The 13,091-nt window shown below is 39.9% G+C and overlaps 1 protein-coding gene across 2 annotated transcripts in view; it reads right to left on the minus strand.

Moving 5' to 3' along the window:
* Positions 1–13,091, minus strand: part of lsp1a (lymphocyte specific protein 1 a) — a 46,683-nt gene that overhangs the window by 8,386 nt on the left and 25,206 nt on the right. For both annotated transcript variants that reach the window (XM_085280836.1, XM_085280837.1), the window contains exons 4-12: positions 12,062–12,449; positions 11,626–11,765; positions 11,115–11,370; positions 10,448–10,585; positions 7,542–7,585; positions 3,740–3,821; positions 2,287–2,424; positions 959–1,054; positions 382–468 (exon numbers count right to left, since the gene is read on the minus strand). In XM_085280836.1, the coding sequence (XP_085136962.1) occupies positions 382–468; positions 959–1,054; positions 2,287–2,424; positions 3,740–3,821; positions 7,542–7,585; positions 10,448–10,585; positions 11,115–11,370; positions 11,626–11,765; positions 12,062–12,449 (1,369 nt within the window). The remainder of the gene's footprint in view (positions 1–381; positions 469–958; positions 1,055–2,286; positions 2,425–3,739; positions 3,822–7,541; positions 7,586–10,447; positions 10,586–11,114; positions 11,371–11,625; positions 11,766–12,061; positions 12,450–13,091) is intronic.

Consider the following 13,091-nt stretch of genomic DNA (forward strand, 5'->3'; position numbering starts at 1 on the left):
TGAAGATGAAAATCCAGGTCAAGATTTTCATATCACCATCACTGATGACATTTTTAAAAAATGATTCCTCCACCAGGTGAGAGTGGTGGAGGCCTCTGAAGTGTTCTTCCCTTATAAAAAGCACACTAGATGAGGAATGATGTGCCAGTTTCTCTAAAATGAGAAAACTGACTAACTCAGGCATCAGATAACTGTACCGTGAAGTTGTGAAAGGGACTTTTTTTAAATTAAATATCCTTTTCCAGTGTTATATAGACCAAACAATGAACACTTCTGATGTACACAATAACAAAAGAAGCGAGGTAAATGCAAAGAAATTATTCTTAATTGAGCTTTACTTTACATTTAAGACTCTTCTGTGCTTGTATTCTATGTTTATACCTTCATGTTTTGTCCGGGCCTCCCCGACGAGTCTCCGATGACCTCCCACATGTTCTTCTTCTGCATCACATCTCCGGGTCTCAGATCCTGTTTTGTTTTTTAAAAAACATGGCTCAGGAGTCTTCCATGAAATCTGGTGCATAGACTGAATAAATCTAGCTGTTCTTGATTTGCATTCCACTTACATAAAAAAGGAAAAGACATACTTTTATTGCTTTTTTTCTTAGTCGTTTCTAAATATTGAATTGTTTATGTAATTTCCTGATTTATTTTACATTTTTAGGATAAAGGAAATGGAGAAATCCTGTTATATAGAGTTATCTCTGACGTTGCCACTAGAGGGAAACCTCACATCGCAAACTGCACCTGAACGCATCACTGTGAGCTCAGCTATTACACAGGAGAGGCGAGTTTAGTGCAGCTGCTCTTTTCCTTAAAACCGCACACACACACAGATTTCCTTTGAATACATAAAAAACAGCTTAAAGGACAATCACGCAGCCTGTGAATGCCAAACAAAACTGCAGAAGCATCATTAACATCTGAAACCACTCTTGTTGGAGTGAATGTGACTTACAGCGGGTCTGCTGCTCAGCTGTCTGCTGCCGTCTGAGGGGCCTTTCACCCACTGATTGATCAGATTGGCCACGCCCACCTTCAGACCCTCAGTGTCCTGATTGATGAAGCACAAACAGGATGAAACGTTTCACTTTCATCTTCAGCTAAACTCAGATGTTTAGTTGAGTATTTAACTTTGTTTATTCAGTTGTTCCGCACTTTCATTAAAGCAAACTAGGTTCATTTAGCTGGATAACAGCGTCCTGCTCTGTGGAGGCAAAACATGCCTCAAAGGGAGAGGCATAATAAACCTTCAATACAGCAATATATTTAAATAATAATGATGATGATAAGAAAATATGAAGAAAAGATAGATGAAAAATTAAGTAAAATACAAAAGTTTTAAATTATGGCCTGTTTACATTTTTTAAAGTATTATTTTTAATAGATTACATTTTTTATGTAATGTATCTTTAAAAATACATTAATTTTCTTTCATTTATGAAATTGTTAATGTATTAGACTTTTTAAATATAAAATTAAAGTAAAAAATATATTTTTTTAATTTCCTTGGGTGGATAAAATTAAATGTGATTATTATACATATTAAAAATATAGTATAAAAAATTAAAAATGACAATTCAATTCACTTTAGCAGTAATTTTGCTTCTTTTTAAGATATAAAATGTTTAATTGGTGTAATTAAATTGCAGTCAGTGCTGGACCTGCAGAATAAATTCGATGAAAACTCCTTTGTAATATCCATAATATGTGTTTGATAAATAAATATATCTCCCTTAATTTGGTTCTTCGCTTTTCTCTTCATGACCTGCTGAGAAAAATCAAAGCTTGGACAAATTATTTTTAGCCCATAATAACCGCTCTCTGTTTCACTAACAAGCGCCTGTTTGACCGTTCACATCAAAGAATTCCCGTAAAACAGAACATATGAAACAGGTGAGGATGGATCTGTTTGCCAGACTTTAAATTAACACGTGAGGTTTTAGCCGTTAGGTCAGACAAACATGACGATCAAAGAGGCTTTAAATGGGTAAAAATTTCAATAATCCTCCACAAGCACATGCAGAAAAACAGCATGATCGGGTGAAGCAAAAGGGATTTGGTTCTAAAGTGCAGTGTTTTAATGTGATGCTAGCAACTTTATGGTCATCCTTAAACCCCCTAAAAAGCTTGTGATTACCTATTAAAATGACCAAGAGAAGTTCCTTTTAGGTCAAACTGGCTCTGCTTTAACTACATACCACAGATCATAGCTTTACATGCATTTACATGAATGTAAAACAAAGCAGAAATCTAAAGGTACCCCGTTAGATTGTTTCCTCTCACCTTGCAGGTGGCTCCCTTGCTGGGACTCTGGCTCCAGGCCTCTCCAGCCTCAAACAGGTTCTTCTTGGAAGCGACAACCTCAGGTGATTGGGGCAGGTCATTCAGTGATGCTTTCACTGCCCGAGCCTCCTGAGAGTTCTGCACAAAGACAAACCTCACAGTTAGCAACAAGTGGCAGCATCCAAGGCTGAAAGATGAACATCATCTTATTGACATCTTATCTTATTATCATGTCCTGATATTTAAAACCTTAGAATTTATTTCAGAGAGGGTGTATTTGTTAAAAACGTTTGCTAGAATAAGCTGGAATGCTATGTTTCTTTGCAATATACATCTAACTGCATTCAAATTGTGGTTTATATAAATGACATAGTTTAGGCAGATTTATGTGAATCACAGGTGTAATCTCAATCTAAAAGATTTATGGTGAGAATATTCTCTCTCCTGCAAACCTTTAATTTATGTTCTTTTGTTAAACCTGTTCTTGTGCTGCAGTCTATAAATCAGCATGGGAACCACCTGAGGTGAAAAGGAAAACGAGGAATGGAAAGATAAAAATAAAAAGCTGGGATCACCACGTTTTCCTGTCATGCATCCGTTTTACACGCACAATTGAAAATATGTGCGGGTGATGTAATCGCCCAGGTGCTGCCGAGGTTTGTGGCCGCTGCACAAAAAGGGTCAGAGCAGCTGCTGCTGCCCCCAGCTGAGTCCAAACAATGTGAGTGCAAAGTTTCAAACCTGCAGCAGAGCAACCATCATGCGCTTCTCGCTGCGGAAAACACCCGAGGGTTTGCAGAAAATTCAAATCAGAGGAAGGAAGCAACTAGTGCACAAACATTATCCTGACGAGTCAATGCTTTCCGCATATTGTACCGAAATTATCTCAATGACTTTTTATTTTTGTGCCATCCTCACGCTTAACCAACAGAAAGGATAATTGTCAGTCTGTTGTGAGGCCGTGCCTGTAATAAACACTGCAGCGAGGCAGATATGAATGAGACCAACAGGCTGTGATAGATATCTGTGGGCAGGAGGGGGGGTTGTGGTTCGGGGGCTGATGAAAACATTCATTAGCTTCATCAATGCTCCCTCTGTCTGCATGCGTCTTTGTACAAGTCATGACTGAATATGGTTACGTCATGTCTCCCAGAAACATGAGTGGAGGTTTCATGTGAACACGAGGAGAGTCTGTGGGGTCTTAACAAGCAAGTGAAAAAAGACGGTAAACCTTGAAAATCAATAAAATATTAATGCTAAGCGACCTGCCAGTGAATACTGGTATCATTAAGCTGTTTGAGGAGCGGCTGGTGACAGTGAGGGATGGACCTGGAGAGCTGAGAAATTATTTGAGGTTACAAGTAGAGTCACGGACGTGTGTGTGTGTGTGTGTGTGTGTGTGTGTGTGTGTGTGTGTGTGTGTGTGTGTGTGTGTGTGTGTGTGTGTGTTGACCTCCACAGCGTGGGCGTACTGCTCCAGCTTGTCGTCGATCTTGGATGTCAGGAGGAGAGGCTGCGTCTTCTTGAAGCTGTTACTGAGTCACACAAAGCAGCAGGAAATTAAAACCAGAGACACGGAGTCTGCGTCACATTAATTTTAATAGATTGCTCCCTTAAATTTAAAATAAACATTTTCTATGTTAGAGAGCATTACTACCGTAAACTAATTAAAATGTTTCAACTCTAAACTTTATTTTTATGATCCTGTCATTCATGTATCGTCTGCTGCTGATTATCCGGGTCACAGGGGGGCACAGTCTCCATGGCCAACTCTTCCAGCTCGTCTGGGCCACACCAAGATTTTCCCAAGCAATAGGAGAGATATAATCTGCGGGTTTAACTGGAGGTCTCCAGATCTCTCATTTGAACAGATCTTACCTAGGAGGAGTTTCCTCAATTGTGAACAAGTCCCTGAAAAACTTGAACTCTTTTATTTGATTAGGAAGGGCAGAAACTCCTTCCCATTCCGGAGTCGCCATGCCATTGTTTCCGGACTCGGACCACGTCCTAACACTTGGTGGTGCTAATTTTTTATGTATGTTTAGATCAAAGCGCTCCCGGGCATCAATATAATCAATATATTGAAAAATGGGATATTGGGGGTGTCAATAATGCAGTTAATATGATTTTTTTAAAAAAATAAATAAATAAATAAATAAAATAAAAAAACGTGACAACTCTTCCTGTAGGCCTACTCTCTCAGCGCACACACTTGTACGTTGATTTGAATAAATTGGCCAAAAAAGACAACGCACACTTAAACCAAAGTTATGGTCTGTGAAAATCTATTGTTGTGACAGCTCTAGTCCAGTCTGAGAATGTATGGCAGCAGGATTTCATTAAGCTGAAATATGACCTTTATATTTAAACCTTAAAATTTGATTGCTTTATATTGTCAGTTCAAAACGTGTGGCTCTCAGGTTTGGCCTCATGGTTCACCTGATGATTTTAGAACCTCCGAGGCATTTGCAAAATAAAGTTTGTGTCTGTCTGTGTCTACATTTTTACAACTTCCCAGTTTTCCATGTTCACACTATAATCAAGATCAAAAACGTTGGGTCAGACCAACTCACGTTGGCTCCAGAAACTGAGTCAAAGCTGGATTTGTGGTTGAATAAATTAAAGTCTGTCTGAAATGTTTTTGTCTTGTGGTCTTTGCAGATCCAGCAGATCCTCCTCCCTATTTTTTGGCTTTCCCCGGCTTCAGATAAGAGCTCTGACATTATTCTTTCATGGCAGGAGGGAAAAACTCATTTATCATCTGAATCTTTGACTTTGACATGTCTGAGGCGCCATCATGGGGCAACACCCGCTTTTAAAAGGAGGTTTGACCTGATGATGTCATGCAGCTGAGCAAACATCAGAGGCTGCTGCTGAGGTTGTCATAGCTGGAAGCCGTCACTTAGTTTTAACTTCTGCAATAAATTTTAAGGAGGGAAAGTTTCTACCTGTCAATAAGTCTAGATGTTAAATTCAAACTTTCAGCTATGTAGTAAACCACATGTCCGTAGCACTAAAACCACTACACAAACGTAGTAATAAATAAGTACAAATCCTTTACAGAGGTTTTTATGAACTTATACACCTCTGGCCATGACACAAGATGTACCAGACTTAATTTATGAGGATGATCAAAAAAATGTATGGCTACCTCCAGGAATCCTCCCTCCTGACAATACTGCAGTCATCACACATGAGCAAAGCTCCTGCTTAGAAAAAGCCCCTCTGGCATTCATCCATCCAGACCAGACATGTTTCATTAAAGGCAGACACTTATCAGCACGGTTGGATATGAGCAGGGCTGCACATAAGTGGTCCGCATATGCGCATTCGCTGTCAAAATAAAAGACGCGCACCAGATAAGAAGTTGCAATGCGCGTTTGTGTCCATAAGATTTTCTGGAGGAGGACAGACATTTGTTTAGAACTCTTAAAGATGTTGAAGAAGCAAGCTCCTTTAAGCAATTACTTTGGTGTTCCTCCACCTCCAAAGAAATGTCAGAAGGAGTCCGAACCACAAAAGAAGCGCGTATTCTCACGTAAAATGGGTTAAATTCACAAAACTTCACTCTTCATAATTGGTGCCAGGCAAGGATGTCCTCTCTCTCCATTTCTCTATGCACTATTCATAAAACTGCTATGTGCAATCATAAAGATAGTAAACTTCTAATACCAAACATAATATTCTCCTTTATGCAGATGATGTGCTCTTATTTCATCGGGACTCCCATTCTTTGCTGCCACAACCGTTTAAGTCCAGCTGCTCTGTAAACTGGTCAAAATCCATCATTTTACTTCTTTGTATGAATGAGAGGGTGTGGAAGACCTTTCAACTCCTCCAATTGCTTTAATCGCAGACTAAATTCAAATGAGCACCCACACACTCACAGTTACACCTCTCATTTTCTGTACCACCTCTGCCCAGCCTGTAAGTTTCTTGCTTCATGTAATTAACTATGTATTTTAACTTCAGCAATTTACAGTTCACGAGTACTCTGCAGGCATTAACACTGTGGGAGTCAAAGGTTGAGCTGCCTGATGCCATCACACCTCTTCTGAACACACAGTTGTCTGTAAATTAAAGCATCCTCATAGAAACGTTCCTCCTGCTCAGAGCTGATAATATCCTGCTGCAGACTGCCTGGAGCCACCATACCTCACTAACCACGAGAGAAAACACAGCCGCCTGCATCTGGACAGAGTTAAGAGGAGCCATAAATCACAGCTTAGGAAAGGCGATGCACTGAGAGAGGTGGAGAGGTCACCTCCAACCCTTTTCATCAGGGTTTACGTTCAGACGGTGGAGAGTTAACCAGCAGCCAGAAAACTGAAAAAAGAAGCGGGTCACTTACGTCAAAAGGATTAGCTACTTCTTCAAGTTTATCAGTGGAAATACTTGCTTAGCTTTAGCATAGCTAGTCAGAAAAAATAACTCCGTTAAAATATGTAGACACGTATTTTATCTGATAACATCTGAATTTGACTCTCTGTGGATAAAGTTGAATATCACATGCTCCTCCACTATTCAGATGCTTGGATAAAAAATTCAGCATTTTTCTTTGATCTGGAAGATTCTGAACAACATTCAAACTGAAGCTACACTCAAGATTAGCTCATTTGTACATAAAGGCCACAGTTCTTTGACTTGTATCCTTCCATTAAGGTAGCATTCAGATAACACTCAGTTGACCTGATTGACTCAGTAGAAACTTTGAAATCAAGCTGCGCTCTTTGTCTACCTGTCAGACTGTGTCTCAGGCTTCTAGCAGGACATTGCTGACTATGCAGCACTGTGATAGCATGAAAATCAGAGTGTGTTGGGAATGCCAAAAACAACTAAGGTACAAAGGATTATATAAAGATGCAACCATTGCAGATGTAAACTTCCCTAAAGTGCAATCCCTTGGGTGAACAGGCTAAAATGTGTAGATTGGTGTAACTGTGGCATTTTTTGTTTCTACCCACAAAAAACAAACAAAAAGGAGCCAAAGAACTGACATTGCAGAGTCCAGAGTGTTATATCACACTCACTACTTCCATCCTTTATATACAGTTTTATAGGAGGCGGAAAAAAAAAAATTAATAAAAAATAAATAAATTAATTAAAAAAAAGGCTGCCTGCATGCTGTCAGGATAATGAGCCCAAACACCATTTATTAGGTTGAATTATTTAAGAGATTTTAATAGTTTTAATATTTCTATTTGGTGAAATAATGCATATGTAAATCTGATCAGGATACTGATAAAGATCCTCACCTTTTCTTCAGTGAGCGGTTCAGGGACTCTGTTCTCTCTGTGATCTGAAACAGAAGAAGAAGTATGACGCCTTTTGTTTTTCCTTTCGGATGAACACGTTTCTCTCTGTGTCACTGCTGCAGTTCATGAATGTGTTAATTAAAGCTCAGCTCTGGGTTTGGCCTTGGACCTCCCAGTCCCAGACAAACAGCGCTGAGGTGGCTGGCCTTCATCAAACCGCACGAGTCGTCAGAGAGTCAGAGGATGATGGAAAAATGTGGCTTTTTAGAACATAAATTTATAGAGTGTTACATTACCTTAAGGACATACACCTACAATAAAATTGACAGAGTCACTGGGTTAAAGATGAAGAGCAACAACTGAGAAAATGTATTATACTCTGAAGAAAACTTGAATTCAAGGGCAAAATCATCTCTCTGCATTACTCTGTATTGATTTTCAGTCCATGTTCTTTTTATTTATCCCCAAACTTTTCCATCAAAATGCCCACACAGAGTAAAAGATCTGCTGTGGGAGGTGACGATTTTCCTTTAGTGTACAGGCTCAAAGGGCCTGCATTATTCAGCATTCTTACTGGTAATGCTTGTTTCCCCAGTCTAAGTAAATGAAACTGGCCCTAGATGGACACCAGCACTGGTACCATCTGTCGACAGAGCTCATCCAGCTGACCTGGACAATTTTGCTGTTTTTTTAATCTGCACTCAGGGGTCCGATTTTTAGGACAGGAGCAGTGTATCTCTGACCTCAGAGGTCAAACATCAAAGTACACACACACACACACACACCTTTTGTTACTGTTTTATATATAGTTATAGTGTTGTGTGTGTGAAAGCCTGTTGTTTGAAATTAAATTAAAAAATGACACTGCATAATTTCTTCTGGTAAAGAGCCATAAAATGTGCTTCCAACATGCAGCAAAATGCATCAAACACTGGACATAAATGACAATATTTAATGTAGAGGTGAAGCCTGCCTAATGTGAAGCATGGCTAGATTTGAGTTCTGTGGGGAAAAGTCACAATGTCAGATTTAACAACTTAAAATAACACACAGGATGTTAATCTTAGTGTTGTACTTACGTGGTGCCATTAACACAACTGAGAAAATAAACCTGAGGATTTCACTTAATCTCATAAGTTTTTACCCATTGTTGTAAATGTCTCTTTTGCTATTTGGATTCATTTTTTTTCTGTGTCCTTGGACATTTGGTTCGTTTGAATCTGTTCATGTTCACATAAATTCAGGAATAGAAGAAGCAAAAGACATGCCAACATGCACACAGTCATGCACGTGGACGAGCCACTCATCAAAAATTCAAATACAGAACCCCAAAGTCTCAAACATGGTTTGGTTTCTTAATCTTTATGAACCAGATTTTTTTTTAAATAAGAAAAGAAATGTCTTCCTGGACTGAGAGGGCTCCATAAACGACCGCAACGTGCTGAAAAAACACACATAGGCATTTACAGTTCACACAGATCATCAAGCTCAGACAGTGAAACATTTCGAGTGGCAGTGAGATCGAGGACAACACCGCATGCTTTTCCTGGTGCAGTCAGGCTGAAGTGGCTTTGCAATCACACACACAGAGGTACACACACATGCAACTTACAAGCTGAGACTGAACCCATCTGCTGGGAAGATAACACACAGCGATTAGTCACTGAGTTACTTGTTTTTTTAACCCAACAGGTCAAACAGTAGGCTGCATTTTGTTAAATCAACATTACAGTAATGGGCTAGACGGAAGGACGGATCACCCGAGACAATTAAACTTTTCTTTTTCAAATTCCTCTTTATCTGCTCACATGATAGCTCTTGCTGACCTGAACAGGTAAGATTAAATTCTGACAGCATTCATGGCTGTGCCAGTGGGTTCTTAAGTGAACCTTTGATGCTTTTTCTCTCATATATCCATTTTATATCCACATATATAATGTGAATGTGAATTCACTGTGAACCACAAGCTCAGGTTCAGACTGATCTAAATGCTCAGTGCTGCAGCGCCTGTTTGAATATTGGATCTGACTGCTATTCATGATCATCTCAGGAACATAGCTCTGCCTGTGAGGACAGAAGTCCACCCACCTCAAAACTTTTGTTTGAACTTGACTTGTTTGCAAATATGATTTATTAACAAGTAAATACAACCAGCTTTCGATACATTAGGGTTTTATGACCAAGTTACTCAATCAGAAATGTTGTTTAGGCCTCCGTCACATCAGCCTAGAGACCAGGTGGTAACCCTCTGGCACACCTGATGACTAGGGGAAAAATACGCATATCCCAACCCACCGGTGGTTGCTGCATGTTCTTGCTGTCACTGAGGGTGCTGCACCAAGGCCCTCCTTGTGGTTTGCTAGCAGATTTCTACTGTTACCTGTAGTTTGCATGAAAGATGCTGACTTGTCTGCAAACACTTGGCATTTAGCGTGATGCCAAAAAGAGATAGAGAATGTTTGCATTGAAAGTAAAAGAGTAACACCTTTTTTGTCGCACTCTTCAGACTTAAAAATACTCTCTGAGCAGACATGTAAGTCTTTATCTTCTATGCAAACTGCAGGCAATATGTTAAAAACCAAAGCAAATCTAAGGAGGCCTTCAGTGCAGAACCGTGTGTCTCTTTGTGACCATTTTCAAACTAGCAATCACCAACCAGCTGGGGAATACACATTGTTCCATAGCGACCGGCTGTAGCCAGATAATAATAATAATAATGATAATGGATACTTTATTGATCCCCATGGGGAAATTACTTGTTTTTCTCTGCATTTGACCCATTCACTGGTCAGATGGTTGCTGACCAGTCTCTAAGTTAGAAAAGTGAAACAGTCAAACAAAAGAAGAAGCAGTTACCAACAGATAGATTTTATAACCAGCGTTAGAAGCCGGTACACGCTCTTTACCTTCTGTGTGGAAACTTTTGGGCTGAAGGGACTGAACATCTCGTCTTCATCGACACTGGACGTACTCAGGTTCTTCATCCTCTCTGCTGCCTCCATCCTCCTCCTCTCGATTTCCTCCTTCATGCGTCTTCTCTCCTCCTGGGAGTCGGATTAAAAACACTCTTCAGCCCCAAAGCCATATAGATCTAACAGCTGCTAATACTAGAGACTAAGTAGCCATTGTTTTACTCTTGAAGCTGAATTAGTTACTTTTAGGCAAGGCCGTGATACCTCCATAATAAGCTAAAGATGTCCCTACTGTATATCCCTGATATATTAAGAATTTAGTTATGAATTTTAGACATTTGGCATGCTGCATTCTTCTTCTTCTTTCACATTATACATCCTCACTGATATGATAAACATATGGATAAGACCACAAAGATGATCTTTGTAACTTTCTTAAAAAAATAAATCTGAGGTTCACAGGCTAGTAGATCTTTTATTACTAGCTCTTAAAATATGAAGAAAAAATATGAAGCTTGCACTACATTTAAACCCCAAATAAAAATGTTTTACTTGAATCTGAGCGTCATTTACCAAATTCCTAACCCCCCTCCTGCAGTTGTGTATATATCTCTGTGCATATAGCATTTCAGATACTGAGCTTTTATTGAGACATGGTCACCTCTTCTTTGGCCAGCCGCTGCAGCTCCTCCTCCTCCCTCCGACGTTCCTCTTCCTGTCGGACCTGCCGTCTATCCTCCCTCCTTCTCTTCAGCTCCTCCAGCTCTTGCTCAGCCTCAGCCTGTCGTTGTCTCAGTTGCTCCATCTCCTGGCTCTCCTTCTCTTGGAGGCTCCGCCGGATCTTCTCCAGACGTTGCTCTGTCTCCAGGATGGCCTCCGACTCCTCTGGTTCAGCAGCTCTGCTACACACAGCACTACTGTATAGGATATAAAATGCTTTGATTTACGCCCTGGCTGTGGAGCTGAAATAAGATCTAAATATTTTTGTCCAAAGTCTTTAAAGTACTTTTGGGATTCTGGAAAATGTAAACTTGATATTTGTAGGTTTTTTTGTGTTGTCTCAAGAAATGATTTACTTCTGCTTTGGCTTTTAAAGTCAGTGTAACAAAAGCTACATATTCAGGTGAGTGGAAAGGCACATAATAAGATAGCAAACAAAACTTGTTACACACATGGTGGATCTCTTTGTTTTGGTGATAAATGATGTCACTTCCTCATTGGCTGCATTGCCGTTTGAGTTGCTGTGTTTTGGCTCTTGGTGAAGAAAAACCTTGGATGTGTAGGAGATTTTGACTTCTTTTCTTTTCTCCACCTGTTAATGAAAGATCGAACGAAATAGATTTTTAAATGCATGTAATAATATATACGCTGAAGTTTGCTCTTCTTTCAAAGTAGGTCTTCAAATCTTTTTGAACACATCAACTCTTTTCTTGAATCAGTTGAGACTCAGACTGTTCTAATATGATTTTAGACCTTATATGAACCGTCTTTACCATCTATCAATAACTTGATACTTGAATAAGTAAAATCCTTATCTAGACTAATGTTGAATATTTTTATTTTTGACACTTCCACAGAAAACTCAGTTTTCCAGTACGGAAGTCCTACCTCTGGATGTGGCCTTTGACTCTCCTCGCTCCTCCTCGAGATCAGTTCATCCTTCTTTCTTAGTTCCTCCTCCCTCTCTTTCTCCCTCCTTGCTCTCTCAGCTCGAATCATTTCTTCTTCATGCTCCTTCCTCCTCTCCATCTCCACCCTGTCTCTGTCTTCCTGCTCCTGCCTCTGGAGTTGGAGAGAAGTGATGGAGGCCTTCGTGCTCTTTATGGGCACAGCTTTTTTTATCGTGTCTTCCTCTTCGTACTCGTCTTCATATCCTCCCTGGCTGAGCTCCTGCAGGCGCTGCTGCCTTCGCCTCTCTCTGCGTTGGGTCCAGTCACTGAAGCCTTCGTCCTCCTCCAGAGAATGAGAACTATTTGGCTTCAGGCTGCTGCCATACCTATGGAGAGAAGAGATGGAAAAAGAGTCAAGACAGGCAAGATCATGAGATCCCAAACGTGTTTAGCAAAATTCCAACCCTCGGACATATCCCATTTGCATCCTCAGGCAGTACTCAGGCTTTCAGTGTGATGTGTATTATAATAAAATACAACACAGCGTGAGACAAATTGAGCAATGCTTTGCTTAAACCGTGTTGTTATTATGGATAAAGTGCCCATTAAGTCAGTTAAATCTACCAGATTTGCTACTCTGTGGTCTGTGTTAAAGTCTCTGTTTTTCCATTACTCAGCAGCTAAGTCAACAAACTAGCTGATTAGTTCCCAGCCGGGAACTTGGCTGAAGTTCCTCAGGTTGCTCGATTCCACAATTTATGTCAAACCTCAAAACAGGGAATACAAATTTGATACTTCAATAGCTCAACCCCTGCTTTGTACACCTCTCTATTAAAATTGAAAGAAAATAACGACACAACAAGAATATCTTTAAATTAAATCTGGAGACAACTCCCCTTAAAAAAGAAGAAGAAAAATCAGGTGCAGGATGTCGCCATGGTGGGGAAAATAGTCCCTGTAGATTTCTAGTCTGGAAATAAATCACGTGCAGCCACGTTTCAGCCAAAATGTGACGCAGTCCACTCAAG

Source organism: Mchenga conophoros, linkage group LG7 (genome assembly GCF_057382185.1).
Source record: "Mchenga conophoros isolate Kocher_MC1m ecotype Shallow Benthic linkage group LG7, M_conophoros_male_GT1.1, whole genome shotgun sequence".
NCBI lineage: Eukaryota > Metazoa > Chordata > Actinopteri > Cichliformes > Cichlidae > Mchenga > Mchenga conophoros.